Genomic DNA, 19,281 nt, shown 5'->3' with positions numbered 1-19,281 from the left:
GGGATTTGAACACCTGCCTTCTAGTTTAGGACCTTGTTGGAGGCAGCATGAGTCTGCGGAAGAGCAGGCTGAGTTAAAGATAGATCTGACCATCCCACTGAAGTTATGTGATCTGAGTAAGTGAGATGAGTTCTCTGCATCCATTTCCTAGTGCCAAATGTGAAACATTTTCCCCGTGAGGGGACAGCGTAGATAGGAAAGCCAGCTGTTGCAGTGGGGCAGAAGCCTAACTCAGTGGTGTTCTCAGGACAGAGGTTTTAATCCATGGTGGGGGTGCAAATAATATCTTACCGAATGCCTAAAGTGCCAAAATTTGTAAATGACATACTTAAAAAAAAATTAGAGCAGATTTGAGGTTACCTCCATAATTACATCACTCTCACACACTCATAGTCCAATGCACTTCTCGAGTGAGCAAGGAAAGGATGGTGTGGAAGCCAGCACTGGGAGATCCCCAGATCCCTCAGCACTCCGTGAGCGTGTGGTACACGTGTGAGCTTCATGCACCACGCGTGAAGGCGGAACAAAGGCTGGAGGCAATCATTTGGCTTCCCACAGCTTCAGCTAGAGCTCTCCTGGTCATTCACCACAGGCATTTCTAGCGCAGCTCTGTCCAAGCTCATAAGCTTCAGTGCCACCTCTTCTTCATACTTTTCCTCTCTCAGCAATTGGCTTTTCTGAGCTGTATCTCCTGCTATTGTTTGGTCTTCTCAACTCACTTCAAATCAGCAGTTCAGATCAACAGACCCCACGCAGCCGCTAGGTATCAGGCTTTGTGCTGGGAGTATGAAGAGTGCAATGAGCGGATAGGTCAGAACCCCTCCCTGACCGCTCTTGGAGTCAGCCGAGGAGTGCTGGGCTATGTCTTTTCAGAGAATAAAACTCCAGAGGTCATAATAAAAGGGGTACCCTGAGAGCTCAATAATTACAAAGACACAAGATGATATGTGACACCAGCTCCAAGGTTTTCTAACACCTTGACCTCGTGGTACTTTGTCTGAAGCAGAGGTCCAACATTGGCTAATGTTAAGCTGACAGCAGGGGTCCTCACTCAGGTGAATGTTGATGGAGATCCTGCTGGGTGCAGGGACAGGTTGGGGGGGGGTGGTTCCGAGAGGACTAACCGTTTTCTCATCCAAGAATTTTAGACCTCAGAGGTGAGCCAGAGAGGCCCACAAATGATTCTCACACCGAACCGTGGCACGAGACACAGCACTGCTTCCCAGAGGAGGGTGAAAAGAGCATTATCTGGGGTGCTCTAAGGCGGCTTAGGGTGGGGGGCAGCTGAAGGAGAGGTGCCTGGAAGGGCTGGGCATAGAGAGTGAGGCTTCACGTGCTAAGTTTCCTCCCAAGTTAGGAAACCCAGGACTCCCAGCTCCAAGTCTTGTACAGCAAGTCCTGTTTTATCCAAGAGTGGTTTATTTATTTCTTCAAGACCTTGTTTCCTCCAAGCCAGGAGGACAGTCAGGGTCAGGGGGCTTGGGTCAGAGCCCCTGAGGCTGTGCACTGAGTGGGTGTCACCCGTGTCCCTGGTTATGCTCCAGAGTCGTGTATGTGTTTTGGATAATCCACGACTGGATAACCCACAACTAAAGATCATCATTACCCCTCTCCACTGTTCTAGCAAATGTGGGTGAGTTGATGCTTCGTAAAACAGGAGGTGCTTGGGTTTGGAAGGCCCAGGCTTCACTCCATGGGAAGAAGGTCCCTCTGTGTGTCCCTGTCACTTCTACCAGTTCTGTGCTCTTGGCCAGCCCAGGCTAAGCGTCATCCCCTCTCCAAATGGTGGCTCTTGGACAGGGACATGCTCTTGTACTGCAGCCCCTTTCCCCATCTGTGTTCCCTCCTCCACACCAAACACACCGGCTTGTGCCAACCCTTCCTCAAGGTTGCCCCCTGCTGGTGTAACTGCTGCACACTGTGGTGCAAGCTTTCAAGCCTGCAGGACAAGACTTGTGGATTGGGAAATGAATGTAGGTTGATTGGGAAATCAATTTTGGTATGCAAAAGCAACCAAGCTAGAATATTAAAATACATTCCCAAGTGAGGAGTCATGGGAAGGAGAATATAAATGGCCAATATTTTAGAAGTCAAGATAGGGCCTTACCTGGGTGGTGGTGTTTCCCGGTTTTCCGAAGCCACGTAAGCAGATTGGGCAAAGCCCTTTAATCAACAAAAAAAAAAAAAAGAAGAGGAAAGGGCTGTATAAAAAGGAAGGATCTGAGAAATTAAACTAAATGCCCATACATTAGGTAATGTTGTATACCATACTATTAAAGTGTCTTACTACATATTTTTTTTTTAAGTTGTTTTTTTGGCAACCAATGTTGTCAAAAAAGAAGGAAGGAAAGAAAAAAGGAGAGAGAAGGAGAGAAATGGACTAGAATAGAATAGAAAATATCAGACTGCGTTACATATAAGGAATGCATTTTTTTAAATATATAAATTGTTTTCTTTAATGTATAAAATGCTCAAGGGAAGTTGAGATTAAAAATAAAGCAGGACACATGCTACACTGCCAATGCTAAAGCAAACACGTGTACTCTTCTTTGAAATTCCGGAAGGGAATATGATATTTTGGTACCTTGAAAGGCCAAATGGTTGTGATTAACCTTGAAAACTAATTCTCCAGCCGATGGAAGACACTCGCAATTTGTAGCCCAAGGATAGCAAATCAAGAATGAAATCAAATTATTGGTTTATAACATGACATAAATTTCACGTATACATCATTATATTTCAATTTCTGTGTAGATTACATCATGTTCACCACCCAAAAACTAATTACGATCCATCACCATACACATGTGCCTAATCACCCCTTTTACCCTCCTCTCTCCACTTCCCCACCAATCCAATCTCTGTCTCTATGTGCTTGTTTGTTGTTGTTTTTATCTTCTATTTATGAGTGGCAGCATACAGTATTTGACTTTCTCCCTCATACTTATTTTGCTTAGCATAATACCCTCAAGGTCCATCCATATTGTCACAAATGGCTGGATTTCATCGTTTCTTATGGCTGAGTAGTATTGCATTGTATATATATACCACATCTTCTTTATCCATTCATCCCTTGATGGGCACCTAGGTTGCTTCCAAGCCTTTGCTATTGTGAATAATGCTGCAATGAACATAGGTGTGCATGTATCTTTACGCATTCGTGTTTTCATGTTCTTTGGATAAATACCCAGCAGTGGAATAGCTGAATTATATGGTAGTTCTATTCCTAATTTTTTGAGGAATTTCTATACTGTTTTCCATAGTGGCTGCACCAGTTTGCAATCCTACCAGCAGTGTATGAGAGTTTTTTCTCCACATCCTCTCCAACACTTATTTCCTGTCTTGTTAATTATAGCCCTTCTGATAGGCGAGAGATGATATCTCGTTGTAGTTTTGATTTGCATTTCCCTGATAATTAGTGATGTTGAACATCTTTTCATGTGTCTGTTGGCCATCTGTATATCTTCCTTGGAGAAATGTCTGTTCAGATCTTTTGCCCATTTTTTAATGGGGTTATTAGGTTTTTTGCTGTTGAGATGTATGAGTTCTTTATATGTTTTAAATATTAACCCCTTATCAGATATATGGTCTGCAAATATTTTCTCCCAATTGTTAGGCTGTCTTTTCATTTTGTTGATGTTTACCTTTGCTGTGCAGAAGCTTTTTAGTTTGATGTAGTCCCATTTGTTTATTTTTTCTATTGTTTCCCTTTCCCAGTCAAACATGGTACTTGAAAATATGTTGCTAAGACCTATGTTGAAGAGTGTACTGCCCATGTTTTCTTCTAGAAGTTTCATGGTTTCAGGTCTTACATTCAAGTCTTTAACCCATTTTGAGTTAATTTTTGTGTATGGTGTAAGATAATGGTCTACTTTCATTCTTTTGCATGTGGCTGTCCAGTTTTCCCAGCACCATTTATTGAAGTGACTTTCCTTTCTCCGTCGTATGTTGGCTCCTTTGTCCAAAATTACCTGTCCATAGGTGTGTGGTTTTATTTCTGGGCTCTCGATTCTGTTCCATTGATCTGTGTGTCTATTTTTGTGCCAGTACCATGCTGTTTTGGTTACTATAGCTTTGTAGTGTATTTTAAAATCAAGGAGTGTGATACCTCCAGCTTTGTTCTTTTTTCTCAGGATTCCTTTGGCTATTCAGGGTCTTTTGTTGTTCCATATAAATTTTAGGATTCTTGGTTCTATTTCTGTGAAAAATTTCATTGGGATTTTGATAGGGATTGCATTGAATCTGTATATTACTTTAGGAAGTATGGACATTTTAACTGTTAATTCTTCCAATCCAAGAGCATGGAATATCTTTCCATTTCTTTGTGTCTTCTATTTCTTTCAACAACGTCTTATAGTTTTCAGTGTACAGGTCTTTCACCTCTATGGTTAAGTTTATTCCTAGGTATTTTATTCGTTTTGTTGCAATTGTAAATGCTATTGTATTCTTAATTTCTCTTTCTGCTACTTTGTTGTTAGTATATAGAAATGCAACTGATTTTTGCATGTCGATTTTGTATCCTGCAACTTTAGCATATTCATTTATTATTTCTAAAAGTTTTTTGGTGGATTCTTTAGGGTTTTCTATATATAAAATTATGTCTTCTGCAAATAGTGACAGTTTCACTTCTTCCTTTCCAATTTGGATCCCTTTTATTTCGTTTTCTTGACTGATTGCTCTGGCTAGGACTTTCAATACTGTGTTAAATAGGAGTGGTGAAAGTGGGCGTCTTTATCTGGTTCCTGTTCTTAGAGGGATAGCTTTCAGTTTTTCTCCATGGAGAATGATATTAGCTGTGGGTTTGTCATATATGGCCTTTATTATGCTGAGGTACTATCCTTCTATACCCATTTTATTCAGGGTTTTTATCATAAATGGATGCTGTATCTTGTCAAATGCTTTCTCTGCAACTATTGAGATGATCATGTGATATTGATTCTTCATTTTGTTAATGTGGTGTATCACGTTGATTGATTTGCAGATGTTGAACTGTCCCTGCATCCCTGGAATAAATCCCACTTGCTCATGGTGTAGGGTCTTTTTAATGTATTGTTGTATTCGATTTGCTAGTATTTTGTTGAGGATTTTTGCATCAATGTTCATCAGTGATATTGGCCTGTAATTTTCTTTTTTTTGTGTTGTCTTTGTCTGGTTTTGGTATCAGGGTAATGTTGGCTTTGTAGAATGAGTTAGGAAGCTTCCTCTCCTCTTCAATTTTTTGGAAGAGTTTGAGAAGGATAGGTATTAAGTCTTCTTTGAATGTTTGGTAGAATTCACCAGGGAAGCCATCTGGTCCTGGACTTTTATTTTTTGGGAGGTTTTTGATTACTGTTTCAATCTCCTTACTGGTGATTCATCTATTCAAATTGTCTATTTCTTCTTGATTCAGTTTTGGAAGGTTGTATAATTCTAAGAATTTATCCATTTCTTCTAGATTGTCCAATTTGTTGGCATATAGCTTTTCATAGGATTCTCTTATAATCTTTTGTATTGCTGAGGTGTCTGTTGTAATTTCTCATCTTTCATTTCTGATTTTATTTATTTGTGCCTTCTCTCTTTTTTTCTTGGTGAGTCTAGCTAGAGGCTTGTCAGTTTTGTTTATCTTTTCAAAGAATTAGTTTCGTTGATTTTTTTCTATTGCTTTTTAGTCTCTATTTCATTTATTTCTGCTCTGATTTTTATTATTTCCTTCCTTCTACTGATTTGGGGCTTTGTTTGTTATTTTCCCAGTTCCTTTTGGTGCACTGTTGGATTGTTTATTTGAGGTTTTTCTTATTTGTTGAGGTAGGTCTGTATTGCTATATACTTTCCTCTTAGAACCACTTTTGCTGTATCCCATAAATTTGGTATGTCATATTTTCATTTGTCTCCAGGTGTCTTTTGATTTCTTCATTGACCCAATCGTTGTTCAGTAGCATTTTGTTTAATCTCTGCATATTTGGGGCTTTTCTGCTTTTCTTCCTGTAGTTGATTTCTAGTTTCATATTGTTGTGGTCAGAAAAGATGCTGGGGGGCCGGCCAGGTGGCGTAGCGGTTAAGTGCGCACGCTCCACTTCAGTGGCCCAGGGTTCGCAGGTTTGGATCCCAGGCGCGCACCGAAGCACCACTTTTCAAGCCATGCTGTGGCGGCGTCCCATATAAAGTAGAGGAAGATGGGCACGGATGTTAGCCCCGGGCCAATCTTGCTCAGCAAAAAGTGAAGGATTGGCATCAGATGTTAGCTCAGGGCTAATCTTCCTCACACACACAAAAATAATAATAATTAAAAAAAAAAAAAAAAAAGAAAAGATGCTTGGTACTATTTCAATCTTCTTAAATTTATTGAGACTTGTTTTGTGGCCTAATATGTGATCCATCCTGGAGAATGTTCCATGTGCATTTGAAAAGAATGTGTGTTCTGTGGTTTTTGGATGGAGTGTTCTGTACATATCTACTAAGTCCCTCTTGTCTAATGTGTCCTTTAAGGCCAATGTTTGCTTACTGGTCTTCCATTTGGATGATCCATCCATTGATGTAAGTGGAGTGTTAAAATACCCTACTATTATTGTGACCCTGTCTATTTTTCCTTTTATGTCTGTTAAGAACTGCCTTATATATTTAGGTGCTCCTATGCTGGATGCATAGATATTTACAAGTGTTATATCCTCTTGTTGGATTGTTCCCTTTATCATTATGTAGTGCCCTTCTTTGTCTCTTGTTACAGTTTTTGTCATAAAGTCTATTTTGTCTGATATAAGTATTGCTACACCAGCTTATTTTTCATTGCCATTTGCATGGTGTATCTTTTTCCATCCCTTCACTTTCAGTTTGTGAATGTCTTTAGGTTTAAAGTGTGTCTCTTGTATGCAGCATATATATGGGTCTTGTTTTTTTTATCCAATCGGCCACCTATGCCTTTTGATTGGAGCATTTAGTCCATCGACATTGAAAGTAGCTATTGATAAGAATGTAGTTATTGCCATTTTGTTAATTTTTTTCTGAGTGTTTTAGTAGTTCTTCTCTGTTTCTTTCTTCTTCTCTTGCTCTCTTCCCTTGTGGTTTGATGGTTTTCTTTAGTATTATGTTTGGGTTCCTTTCTCTTAATTTTTTGTGTATTTATTACAGGTTTTTGGCTTGTGATTACCATGGGTTCATATATAATAACCTATGTATGTAGTAATCTATATTCACTTGATGTTTTCTTAATTTGACCTCTTGCTGTACTCTTTTGCTCCCCTCCTCCCACATTTTATGTTTTTGATATCATATCTAACCTCTTTTTTTGTGTGTGTCCATTATTCTCTTATCATGGAAATAGGTAATTTTAGTACTTTCGTCTTTTGACATTCATATTAGCTTCATAGGTGGTTGATCTGCTGCCTTTATTCTATATTTGCCTTTACCAGTGATTTTATTGCTTTTTTTTTTTGATAATTTTATTTTTCCTATTTGTAGTCTTCTCTTTTCCACTTAAATAAGTCCCTTTAGAATTTCTTGTAAGGCTGGTTTCTTCATGATAAACTCCTTAGTTTTTGCTTGTCTGGGAACCTCTTTATCTCTCCTTCCAGCTGAATGATAACCTTGCCAGGTAGAGTATTCTTGGCTGAAGGTTTTTTCCTTTCAGTACTTTAAATGTATGGTGCCACTCCTTTCTAGCCTGTAAGGTTTCTGCTGAGAAGTCAGATAATAGCCTTATGGGGTTTCCATTGTATGTAACTTGTTTCCTTTCTCTTGTGGCTCTCTTCATCTTTAACTGTTGACATTTTGATTATGATGTGTCTTGGTGTGGGCCTCTTTGGGTTTATCTTGTTTGGTGCTCTCTGTGCTTCCTGTACCTCGATGTCTGTTTCCTTCCTTAGGCTGGGAAAGTTTTCAGCTATTTTTTCTTCAAATAGATTCTTTGCTCCTTTGTCTCACTCTTCTCCTTCTGGGACACCTATAACACGGATGTTAATGTGCTCCGTGTTGTCCCAGAGGGCCCTTAGACTGTTCTCATTCTTTTTAATTCTTTTTTCTTTTATCTGTTCAGCTTGGGTGATTTCCTCTAGTCTTTTGTCCAGCTCACTGATGCATTCTTCTGTATCTTCTACTCTGCTACTGAGTCCCTCTAGTGAATTTTTCATTTCCGTTATTGTATTCTTCATTTCTGATTGGTTCTTTTTTATATTTTCCAATTCTTTGTTGAAGTTCTCGCTGAGTTCATCCATTCTTCTCCCAAGATCGGTGAGCATCCTTATGATTCTTTGTTTGAACGCTCTGTCGGGTAGATAGTTTATTTCTGTTTCATTTAGTTCTTTTTCTGGGGTTTTGTTCTGTTCCCTTGCTTGGAATGTATTCCTTTGTCTCCTCATTTTGCCTCTTTCTCTGTGCTTATATCTATGTTTTAGTTAGATCAGCTACATCTCCTGGTCTTGGAGAGGTGGCCTTGTGTAAGAAATGCCTTGTGAGGTCTGGCAGTGTGCTTCCCTCTCATCACCAGTTCCAAATGTTCCCGGAGTGTCCCCTGAGTGTGCTACTTGTGTCTTTCTGTTGTGGCAGTGTTGCTTATGCTGCAGGTGCCTGGGAAGGCTAGGCTGTCCCCCTGGCTGGCTGGTTATAATGCTCAGCTGCACGTGGCTGCTCTGGTCCTTTCAGTCATTTTATTGGGCGTGGGGAGCCCTAGCACAATTGGCTGCAAGGTCTAATAGCACATTCCCATTGCAGTTTTTCTGTTAAGTGAGTAGGCCCCCAGCGTGGCTGGTTGCTAGGCTCAGGGGCTTACAATTGCTGTAGGCCTCCATCCTGCAAGGCTGTTGTCAGCTCTCTCAGGGTTGCAGGTGAGCAGGGCCAGCCCCAGGCACGGGAGCACCCAATTGTTTCAGGCTTTGGAAGGTGAGGCTGATCCCTGTGTGGCTGTTAGAGAAGCACATGTCTGCAGCAGCTGACAAGCCCCACTGCCCACAGGGCCACACACCTCATCAACACAGTCCTGCCCTGTGTGTGTACCATGACCCACTGAAGTGGACACAGTCGCCCCACTGCAAAGGCCACCCACACAAGGAGTGCATTTTTTTTTTTTTTTAAGATTTTATTTATTTATTTTTTCCCCCCAAAGCCCCAGTAGATAGTTGTGTGTCATAGCTGCACATCCTTCTAGTTGCTGCATGTGGGACGCGGCCTCAGCATGGCCGGAGAAGCAGCACGTCGGCGCGAGCCCGGGATCCGAACCCGGGTCGCCAGCAGTGGAGCGCGCTCACTTAACCACCAAGCCACGGGGCCGGCCCAAGGAGTGCATTTTTAAGTTATGTTTTATTTCAGATATACATACACACATAAATGTATACCTACCTACACACATACATACTGACATAGTGGTTAAAAGCACTCTGTGTTCCTCCACTTGCAAGCTATATGATCAAGGAGAAATTCTCTTTTTAAAAAACCCAACAAGATATGGGTTCATTTACATGAATAAAATCTGGAGGTAGACAGTCTAGAGTGGGTATAATCATCAAGAATCCAAATTCGTTATATTGTTAACAAGGCTTCTACCTCATGGTCCAGGATGGATGCTTGAACTCCTGTCATTATGTCCACAATCCAGGCAGCATGAAGAAGAAAGGAAGTTGTAACTGGGGTTGATATTTAGCTGGTACACGTCAGTAGAGCTGGACCAGTAGTTCAATTATTGAAATACTTCTGTACCAGCTGGTAAATAGCTGCTGGCCCCCTGATGCCCAGATGTTACTCATTTCTTTAAGTCTCAGTTTCCTCCTCTACAGGATGAAGGTAAATAGTTGTATGTATCTCATAATTTATTGTGAAAATTAAATGAGATAATATACATATATTCTTATCACAGTGGCCAGCACAGAATTGAGGCTCAATAAATTGAAGTCCTTATTATTATTAGCTATGTTTTATAAACAATAAATGATAAGAAGAAAAATATGGCGTCATAACCGAAGACAGTATTCAAGGGCGATCTAATGCAGAGAACAGTAGCATTGGTACAGTGTTTTTACTCATGCAGGAGCAATAATAACTCACCTAAGAAGGGGTAATTGTAATAATTTTCCCATCTACCAGTCACTTCCTGCCCATGACTTTCTGGATATGGCTTTCGACTCAGTGTTTCTGGAATCTTTACTGATTAAACACGTTGTCACTATTCAGCAGTCTGGGGGCATTTGTAGCTCACAGAGTCGTTACTTACTATGTCACTTCAACCCCACAGCAGGTCTTGTTCTCTGTCTGATGACCTGACCCTTCAGACTGCCCTGCAGCAGGACCTCGAGACGGCAGGAGACTCCTCAGCCCCCAACTCAGCCTATCAGAGAGTCTGGGAGATGTTTGCCAACCAGTCCAGGGCAGAAAGGGATGCCTTCCTGCAGGATGTCTTTCCTGAAGGCTTCCTCTGGGGCGTCTCCACGGGAGCCTTTAACGTGGAAGGAGGTTGGGCTGAGGATGGAAGAGGGGCAAGCATCTGGGACCAACTAGGGCACCAGAATGCCACCAAGGGCCAAGCAACACCGGAGGTAGCCAGTGACAGTTACCACAAGGTGGACACTGATGTCGCCCTGCTTCGTGGCCTCCAGGCTCAGGTCTACAAGTTCTCCATCTCCTGGTCCCGTATCTTCCCCACTGGGCACGGGAGCAGCCCCAACCTCCGGGGTGTCGCCTACTACAACAAGCTGATTGACAGCCTGCTGGACTCACACATCGAGCCCATGGTCACGCTGTTCCACTGGGACCTGCCTCAGGCCCTGCAGGATCTTGCCGGGTGGCAGAATGAGACTGTGGTGGATGCCTTCCTGGACTATGCAGCCTTCTGCTTCTCCACTTTTGGGGACCGTGTGAAGTTGTGGGTGACCTTCCACGAGCCGTGGGTGATGAGCTACGCAGGCTACGGCACTGGCCAACACGCGCCGGGCATCTCCGACCCAGGGGTGGCCTCATTTAAGGTATTTCCCATCTTGCAGCTCTTACTCTTTGGAGGAGAAAGGACATTTGCCTAGAAGAAACTTATTTTATCTTCCCATCAGCAAGTCTTTACTTTTTGTCCTTTAGAGGAAATCAAAGGGAGGGAAGGAACCATAAATTGTTAATCAACTTATTTTGTCCAGACACTGTGCTGGCACTTTAACAATAGTTATTAATCCTCAGAACAGTGCTGATGGATGGGGGAATTGGGGCTCAGAGAGGAGAAACAATTTGGTCATGACGAACTTGCAGCTGGGTTAGCAGTTTGAAGCCAGCATTTGATCCTAAGTCTACTTGACTCCAAAGCAGGTTTTCCATGTCAACCAGCACTCTTAGTTGCAGACAGAAAACCCAACCCAAATTGACTTAGGTAAGGAGGGGAATTATGAGTTCAGGAAACTGAAAAGTCTTGGTTTTAGCCGATCAGGGTAGAGCTTGATCAGAACACAAACGATGTCACCAGGACCCAATTTCTCTTCTTCCTCTTGCTCCCCTTGTTGGCTTTGTTCTTGGGCTAAATGGTAGCTAGATGACAACAGCCCTGTGTCTCACGGTCTCTGGGTGGGTGGCATGCCTATCCCTGAACCAATCACTGGATCCAGGATAGAGGACTGTAGTGCACTGATTGGTTTGGGTCCAGGTCCCAGCTCTACCCCTCGACACACTGGCTGAGAGACGGGGAGGTGGGGCGGGAGAAAGAGTCTGGCTTTCCAGAAGGCAATCAGGGTATTTCTTCAACGAGAAGGAGATGTATGTACTGGAGACAAAATTTTAAATGGCTTAGTGTGGCTTCTTTCCATCATTTTCCTTTTTCTTCAAAATTTCCCAGAAAACCCACCAGCTTCCCCTGGCAACATTCTTCAGGATAGCCACGTTAGTATGACTTTCCCTGCCACACTTTGGATTCTGTTCTGAAATATGAGTCTTTAGTGTGCCCCATGCTGGGTGTTAAGTAGGATGCTTGGCCATGCCCTCAAGATGTTAAAAGCTTTTGGGGAAGATGATACTAACGCACAAAGGAAAATTAGAGATTAATTCATAATGTCCACAATCAGAGTGAGCTTGAATACTGTGAATAAATGATGCAGTGAAATCCCCAAAATTATGGCACTTAAGTCAAGGCTTCCATTCTGCTCCTGTTCAGCAAGTGACCACACCCACAGAGAGAGCACTTCTGAAAATGGAAGGTTTGAATCTTTCTGTTTGTCTCGTTGTAAAACTCATCTCAACATTTTCTCCTTAGGCTTCTTATCTCTACAGCTGTGGCTACTGAGATTTTTCTACAGAGACTTTGATAAGAAAGTCCACCTCACTTTTTTCCTTCAATTCTTGCTTTTACTTATTAATTTAAACATTATAATACAATTAAGGAAAAATTTCAAAGAAAAGGTTTCTTTCATAATTCTACCGGTATTTCCTTCCAGTCTTGGCTTCCCTGCATTCATAGTGTAGTCACAGTGTGCACTCAGTTTAGTGCCTTTTTTTTTAGTAGACTTTATTTTTCAGAACAGTGTTAGGTTCACACAAAATTGACTGGAAGGTACAGGATTTCCCATATATCCCCTGCCCCCCACCCCCACAGCCATCCTATTATCAACATCTGCCACCATCGTGGTACATTTGTTACAATAGATGAACCTACAGTGACACGTCATTATCACACTAGTGCCCATTTTTTACTTGATGTGTCATTAACACTTTTCCGTGTCGTTACATGGTCACAATGATTGTTTCTGATAGTTATCTAATATTCCATTGAGCGCCCTGCCTGACACTGACTAGTTTAGAAGGGAAGCATTCCTGCCTTTTGGAAAGGAGCACTGTTTTCTATTGGAATTTAGGACCCAGTTAAGGACTAACATTTGGGACATAAGAAGCAGCCAGGAGTTTGACTTCCTAGGGCATATTTTGGTATGAAATTCTTCAAAAGTAGGTATCATCATCTTCAGATGATAAAAAGGAAAGGGAGCTAAGGTGTAGCAAACTCCCTCCTGCACTCCGGGTTTCCACTTGGTGCTTATGCACCCTATCCCTGGATGGATCCATCAGCAACCACTTCTTGCAGACAAGGAAGCTGAAGTTGAGAAAGGAGGTTGTTTGAGTTTACTGAGCAAGTTAGTGACAGAGTCAAGATTGAAATCTAGGCTTATTATACTTCAGACACCCTGCTTTTTCCCCTGTTTTCCCATGGTGCTCCACCAAGGAAAGCTATTGATTTTTGTAAGATCATGAGTTAAGTCTACAAAGAGATTCCTGGTTGTGGTCTTTCTTCCTAGATTTCAGTAAGTAGAAAGGAGAACAGAAAGACTTGTCCTCTCGTTTGTGTGTTAGCTAAAATGATCCCCCCCCACCAGAATTATTTGTTGATTAATTAGTCAATAAGTACTTATTGAGGACCGAGGCAGGATAGCATTGTGGGTGACGGTACAGTCCAGGAGTCAGACTGCCTGCATTCTACACCTCTCTGGATCTTCTTTTCCTCATCTGTGTAGAGATAATAATAAGGATTCTTGCCACATAAAGTTGTGAGGACTACATGAGAGAATTCATCAATAATTGTCTTTGTTGATGCTGTTGCTATTGACCTGTTGATGGTGATGTTGACTTGTTGACGTTGTTGTCCACATTGTTGATATTGCTGGCACTGATGTTGTTGTTGTTGATGTCAACATTGTCCATGTTGTTGACTTGTTGATATTGTTAGCATCAGTCTTAACTTCTTGTTGATGTTGTTGACTTCTTGATGTTTTCATTGATATTGTTGCCATTGTTAATTTGTTGATGACATTGTTAACATTAGTGTTGAGCTTATTAATGTTGACATTTTCATCATTGCTGTTGCTGACATTATTGACATTGGCGTTAACTTGTTGACATTGTTGTTGTTGACTTGTTATTGGCTTGTTGGTGCTGTTGTTGACGTTGCTGTTATTGTTACTAAGCACTGTATTTCCTTCTTTCTTCCTCACCAGGTGGCTCACTTGGTCCTCAAGGCTCATGCCAGAGCTTGGCACCACTACAATAACCACCATCGCCCACAGCAGCAGGGACGCGTGGGCATTGTGCTGAACTCAGACTGGGCAGAACCCCTGTCTCCAGAGAGTCCCGAGGACCTGAGCGCCTCTGAGCGCTTCTTGCATTTCATGCTGGGCTGGTTTGCACACCCCATCTTTGTGGATGGAGACTATCCAGCTGCCCTGAGGGCTCAGATTCAACAGATGAACGAACAGTGCCCCAGTCCTGTGGCTCAGCTCCCTGAGTTCACTGAGGCAGAGAAGCAGCTCCTGAAAGGCTCAGCTGATTTTCTGGGTCTGTCCCATTACACTTCCCGTCTCATCAGCAAGGCCCAACAAGATACCTGCATCCCCAGCTATGATACCATCGGAGGCTTCTCACAACATGTGGACCCTGCATGGCCTCAGACCTCATCTCCTTGGATTCGAGTGGTACCCTGGGGTTTAAGGAGGCTGTTGCAGTTTGTATCCTTGGAATACACAGGAGGAAAAGTTCCGATCTACCTGGCTGGGAATGGCATGCCCATAGGGGAAAGTGAAGACCTCTTTGATGATTCCTTCAGAGTAGACTACTTTAATCAATATATTAATGAGGTGCTCAAGGGTAAGAATGGTGGATATGCTGGTGATTGGAAGGTGGGTGGTACTTCTCCAAGTCTTCAGAGTTTTGTTTAAGAGGACAAAGACAATCTCCCAAGGAAATGAAGCCAAAAAGTACTGTTAGTAGCAATAACATGAGTCTTTCACATCAGCCTCCTAATTCTCTCCCCGAAAAGCCTCAAGTCCTTGCCCCTGTGTTCTTATTCCATAGAATGCCTCCCTTCTACATTTTTCCCATCTGAATCCTATCTGTTGATCAAGACTCATCAACTTTTAATGCATTCATTTAACAAATATTTGAGTGCCTGTTATGTGCCACACGTTGTACAAGACAGTAGGAGTACAATATTGAACAAACATCACCTTTTCCCATAGGGTACTCATGGTCTACAGAGGGACACAGACAGAAAATTGCAATATGGGATAGTAATGGCGTTACAGGATGGCATGAGGACACTTAAGATGGGATTCTAACCCATTAAATCTTCCCTCATTGCTCCAGCCACATTGATCTCCATCTCCTTTAACTGGCTATAAAATCTGTATTCCATGTCATTCACTTTGATCCAATTGACCCATATCTACAGTCTTATTCTTACCTACCATATCTTTTCGTATGTCCTTTTATTCTAAGTAAAAAGGAGTGACAAAGTTACATCTCGTATATCAGTCGTAATCAATTGCTGGTGGCTAGTTGTTCGCCTAGAGGACCATGTTGAAAAGATTTCAAGACCTTATCTAGATTCAGAGAGACAGAGTTGATTAGTGACACCTGCCCTGGCCACTATAGTAAGGAATGGAGACACACATCCCGCTGTTCTTGAGGTTAGAGACTCTCTCTTTTACTTTCGCTTGTACTCTTCTCTGCATCAAGGTTACAATTCTGTAATCTTCATAATCATGGAAGCCCTTTAAGACATTATCTCAAGCAATCCTTGAAACAGCCTCAGGCAGTAAATAAGGGCAGATATTATCCTCATGAGACTAACATGAAAACTGAAGCTCTGAGAGATTAAATGAAGTGCCCAAACAGCCAGTGAGTGGGACCCTAGGCCTTTCTATTTCTGGCTCACCTCTTCACTCTACCCCCTAACCTATGAGGCTTTTATTCATCTTTGTTTCCCAGAGCCTAGCATAGCCTGGGACAAAGTAGGTGCTTACCGAATTATTTATAGAATGAATGAGCAACTTTACCTACCTCTTCTACAATCAATGTTTATTGATAGGCTGTGTAATCTGATAAAAACAGGGCTTAATATTTTGCCGGCTCCCAGCAGGAGCCCACAGCCGTTCATTGCCTTACTTTGGCTCTGGTCCTTGGTTGACTCACTAGACTGTTTTTTATTCTCTCACAGTTCTGGAGGCCAGTAGTCTGAAATCGAGGTGTCAGTAGGGCCTCTCTCCAAAGGTTCCAGGGGAGAATCCTTTCTCTTTCACCTTCTGGTGGTGCCAAGCATTCCTTGGTTTATGGCTGTATCACTCCAATCTCCGCCTCATGTGGACTTCTCCTCTAAGTCTCTTTTAAGGAGGCTTATCATTGGATTTAGGGGCCACCCAGTTAATCCAGGATGATATCATCTTGAACTCCTTAGCTTCATTACATCTGCAAAGACTCTTTTCCAAATAATGTTACGTTCACTGGTGGGGGGCGTGGTTAGGACTTGGACGTATCTTTCTGGGGACCACCATTCAACCCACTGCACCAAGGAATACATTTGTTTAGGCTTTATTCCTCTTTTTTTAACATGGAATGTGTGATCATTTTACGTCAGTATTGCTAAAGGTAAACAAGGGAAAACAAAAGCACATTTTTAAAGATTAAATGATTTTGTGTGTTCTTTATAAAACCAAGGAGTCCTGATACTAGCAGATGGGGCACATTCTTTCAAGACTGGGATGGTCCTTTAGATTGAGATTTATGGCCATGTATATGACCTGATGTTTTGCGGAGGTCTTGTGGATTTTCCTTTCAACCATTCTGAGGAGGAACAAGGGTTAACTTTTTTTGCATAGCCCAAGTCACCTCCAAAATGTTTATGTCAAAAAAAAACTTTTAAAAAGCAACATCAATAACAGAGACTTTAAAATAATCTCAACTTTTGTTTTTCTCCACAGCTGTCAAGGAGGACTCGGTGGATGTTCAATCTTACATTGCTCGTTCCCTCATGGATGGCTTCGAAGGCCCCTCTGGCTATAGCCAGAGGTTTGGGCTGCACCACGTCAACTTCAATGACAGCAGCAAGCCCAGGACTCCCAGGAAATCTGCCTACTTTTTCACCAGCATCATTGAAAAGAATGGTTTCCTCACCAAGGTAGTAAAAACACTGCCACCACCCAGTATAACAAACATTGCCCCTAGAATCAGAGCCTTCACTTTTCCATCCGAGGTGCCCTCCAAAGCTAAAGTAGTTTGGGAAAAGTTCTCCAACCAACCCAAGTTTGAAAGGGATTTGTTCTACACTGGCACATTCCGAGATGACTTTCTGTGGGGCGTGTCTTCATCAGCCTATCAGATTGAAGGAGCTTGGGATGCTGACGGCAAAGGCCCCAGCATTTGGGATAACTTTACCCACACACCAGGGAACAATGTGAAAGACAATGCTACCGGAGACATAGCCTGTGACAGCTATAACCAATTGGATGCTGATCTGAATATGCTTCGAGCTTTGAAAGTGAAGGCCTATCGCTTCTCTATCTCCTGGTCTCGAATTTTCCCAACTGGGAGAAACAGTTCTATCAACACACCTGGTGTTGATTATTACAACAGGCTGATCGATGGCTTGATAGCAAGCAATATCTCTCCTATGGTGACACTGTTCCACTGGGACCTGCCCCAGGCCCTCCAGGATATTGGAGGCTGGGAGAATCCTTCCTTGATTGAGTTGTTTAACAGCTATGCAGACTTTTGTTTCCAGACCTTTGGTGATAGAGTCAAGTTCTGGATGACCTTTAATGAGCCCATGGAACAGGCGTGGTTGGGTTATGGCACAGGGGAATTTCCCCCAAATGTGAATGACCCAGGCTGGGCACCTTACAGGATTGCCCATGCAGTCATCAAAGCTCATGCCACAGTCTATCACACTTATGATGAGAAATACAGGCAAGAGCAGAACGGGGTCATCTCTTTGAGCCTCAGTGCACATTGGGCAGAGCCCAAGTCACCAGAGCTCCCGAGAGATGTGGAAGCAGCTGACCGAATGCTGCAGTTCTCACTGGGCTGGTTCGCCCACCCCATTTTCCGAAATGGAGATTATCCTGATGCCATGAAGTGGAAAGTGGGGAACAGGAGTGAACTACAACACTTAGCCACCTCCCGCCTGCCAAGCTTCACTGAGGAAGAGAAGAGGTACATCATGGCTACAGCCGATGTGTTCTGCCTCAACACCTACTACTCCAAAATCGTGCAGCATACAACACCCAGTTTAAACCCACCCTCCTACGAATATGACCAGGAGATGACCGAGGAAGAGGATCCTTCATGGCCTTCCACAGCAATGAACGGAGCTGTGCCCTGGGGGCTGCGAAGACTGCTCAACTGGATCAAGGAAGAGTATGGTGACATCCCCATTTACATCACTGAAAATGGAGTGGGGCTGACAAATGCAGAAGTGGAAGATACTGATAGGATATTTTACCACAAAACCTACATCAATGAAGCTTTGAAAGGTATGTGAGGGTTCATGTACCCCTTACGAAATCTTCCAACACCCATTTGGCATGTGCTGGAAATGGTTTAGAGTAGACAATGAACCATCAATGAGTCTCTCATGCCCTAACTCCATAATTCTTTCCTTTTCTGGGGTTTCATATCCCTTTGGGAACCCGAAAAAAGCTATGGTTATTTCTTCGAACATACACACACGGAGTCCCCACAAGCATATTTTCATGGACCCATTCATTCATTATTGAGCAACTACTATGTGATAAGTTCTGTTCTAAGTGCTGGGGATACAGCAGTGAACAAAATAGATAACCTTCTGCTGACGTGGAGCTTATGTTCTCGTGGGTTCCATGCACCCCAGAGCATGGAACTCTTCTCTAATTCACATTTCTATTTTAACTTCTAAAGTGGGCTGAGGCTCTTAAATTTGAGACATACCCCTTTATTCCAACAAAAAAAATTTGATTTTGTGAAGATCAGTCATTAACACTTGCTATAGGGGCATCAGTGTGGGCAAAAAGAAAGGCAAGGTGATCTGTCTGTCTATCTGGGCACGTATTACTTGTGTGTACAGGTTGATGGTTTAGGAGTACTGTCTTGAGTTGAGGAGCCAGCATTTAGCTGGGCTTCTTGAGGACCCTTACCTCCTGGTGTAAAGCTCTCCTCTGCTCCCCTTGGAACGTTCCCAGCCTACAAGCTTGATGATGTCGACCTTCGAGGGTATTCTGCATGGTCTCTGATGGACAACTTTGAGTGGCTGAATGGCTACACCATCAAGTTTGGACTGTACCATGTTGATTTCGATAATGTGAACAGGCCTCGCACAGCAAGAGCTTCAGCCAGGTACTACACAGAGGTCATTACCAACAACGGCATGCCGCTGGCCCAGGAAGATGAGTTTCTCTACGGACAGTTTCCCGAGGGCTTCATCTGGAGTGCAGCTACCGCTGCATATCAGGTGAGGAGTTCAGGGCAGCTCAACAACGTCTATTGCATGCCTGCTAGGCACCAGGCCCTGGACTCAGTGCTGGAGAGGGCAGGCACGTGAGCAGGGGATTTTCACAG

General features: G+C 42.8%; 1 protein-coding gene across 2 annotated transcripts in view; it reads left to right on the top strand.

The window, feature by feature from the left end:
* LCT (lactase) overlaps window positions 1–19,281 on the top strand; it is a 55,196-nt gene that overhangs the window by 18,329 nt on the left and 17,586 nt on the right. The window contains exons 6-9 of one of the 2 annotated variants that reach the window (XM_014782446.2): window positions 10,199–10,922; window positions 13,914–14,559; window positions 16,671–18,221; window positions 18,906–19,174. In XM_014782446.2, coding sequence (XP_014637932.1) covers window positions 10,199–10,922; window positions 13,914–14,559; window positions 16,671–18,221; window positions 18,906–19,174 — 3,190 coding nt within the window. Of the gene's footprint in view, window positions 1–10,195; window positions 10,923–13,913; window positions 14,560–16,670; window positions 18,222–18,905; window positions 19,175–19,281 lie in introns of both variants that reach the window. The other variant, XM_087434938.1, reaches the window with a different exon arrangement.

The sequence above is a fragment of the Ceratotherium simum genome, chromosome 9, assembly GCF_057802395.1.
Source record: "Ceratotherium simum simum isolate JZ-2026a chromosome 9, ASM5780239v1, whole genome shotgun sequence".
Taxonomy (NCBI): Eukaryota; Metazoa; Chordata; class Mammalia; order Perissodactyla; family Rhinocerotidae; genus Ceratotherium; species Ceratotherium simum.
This window is presented reverse-complemented; position numbering and strand designations above follow the sequence as displayed.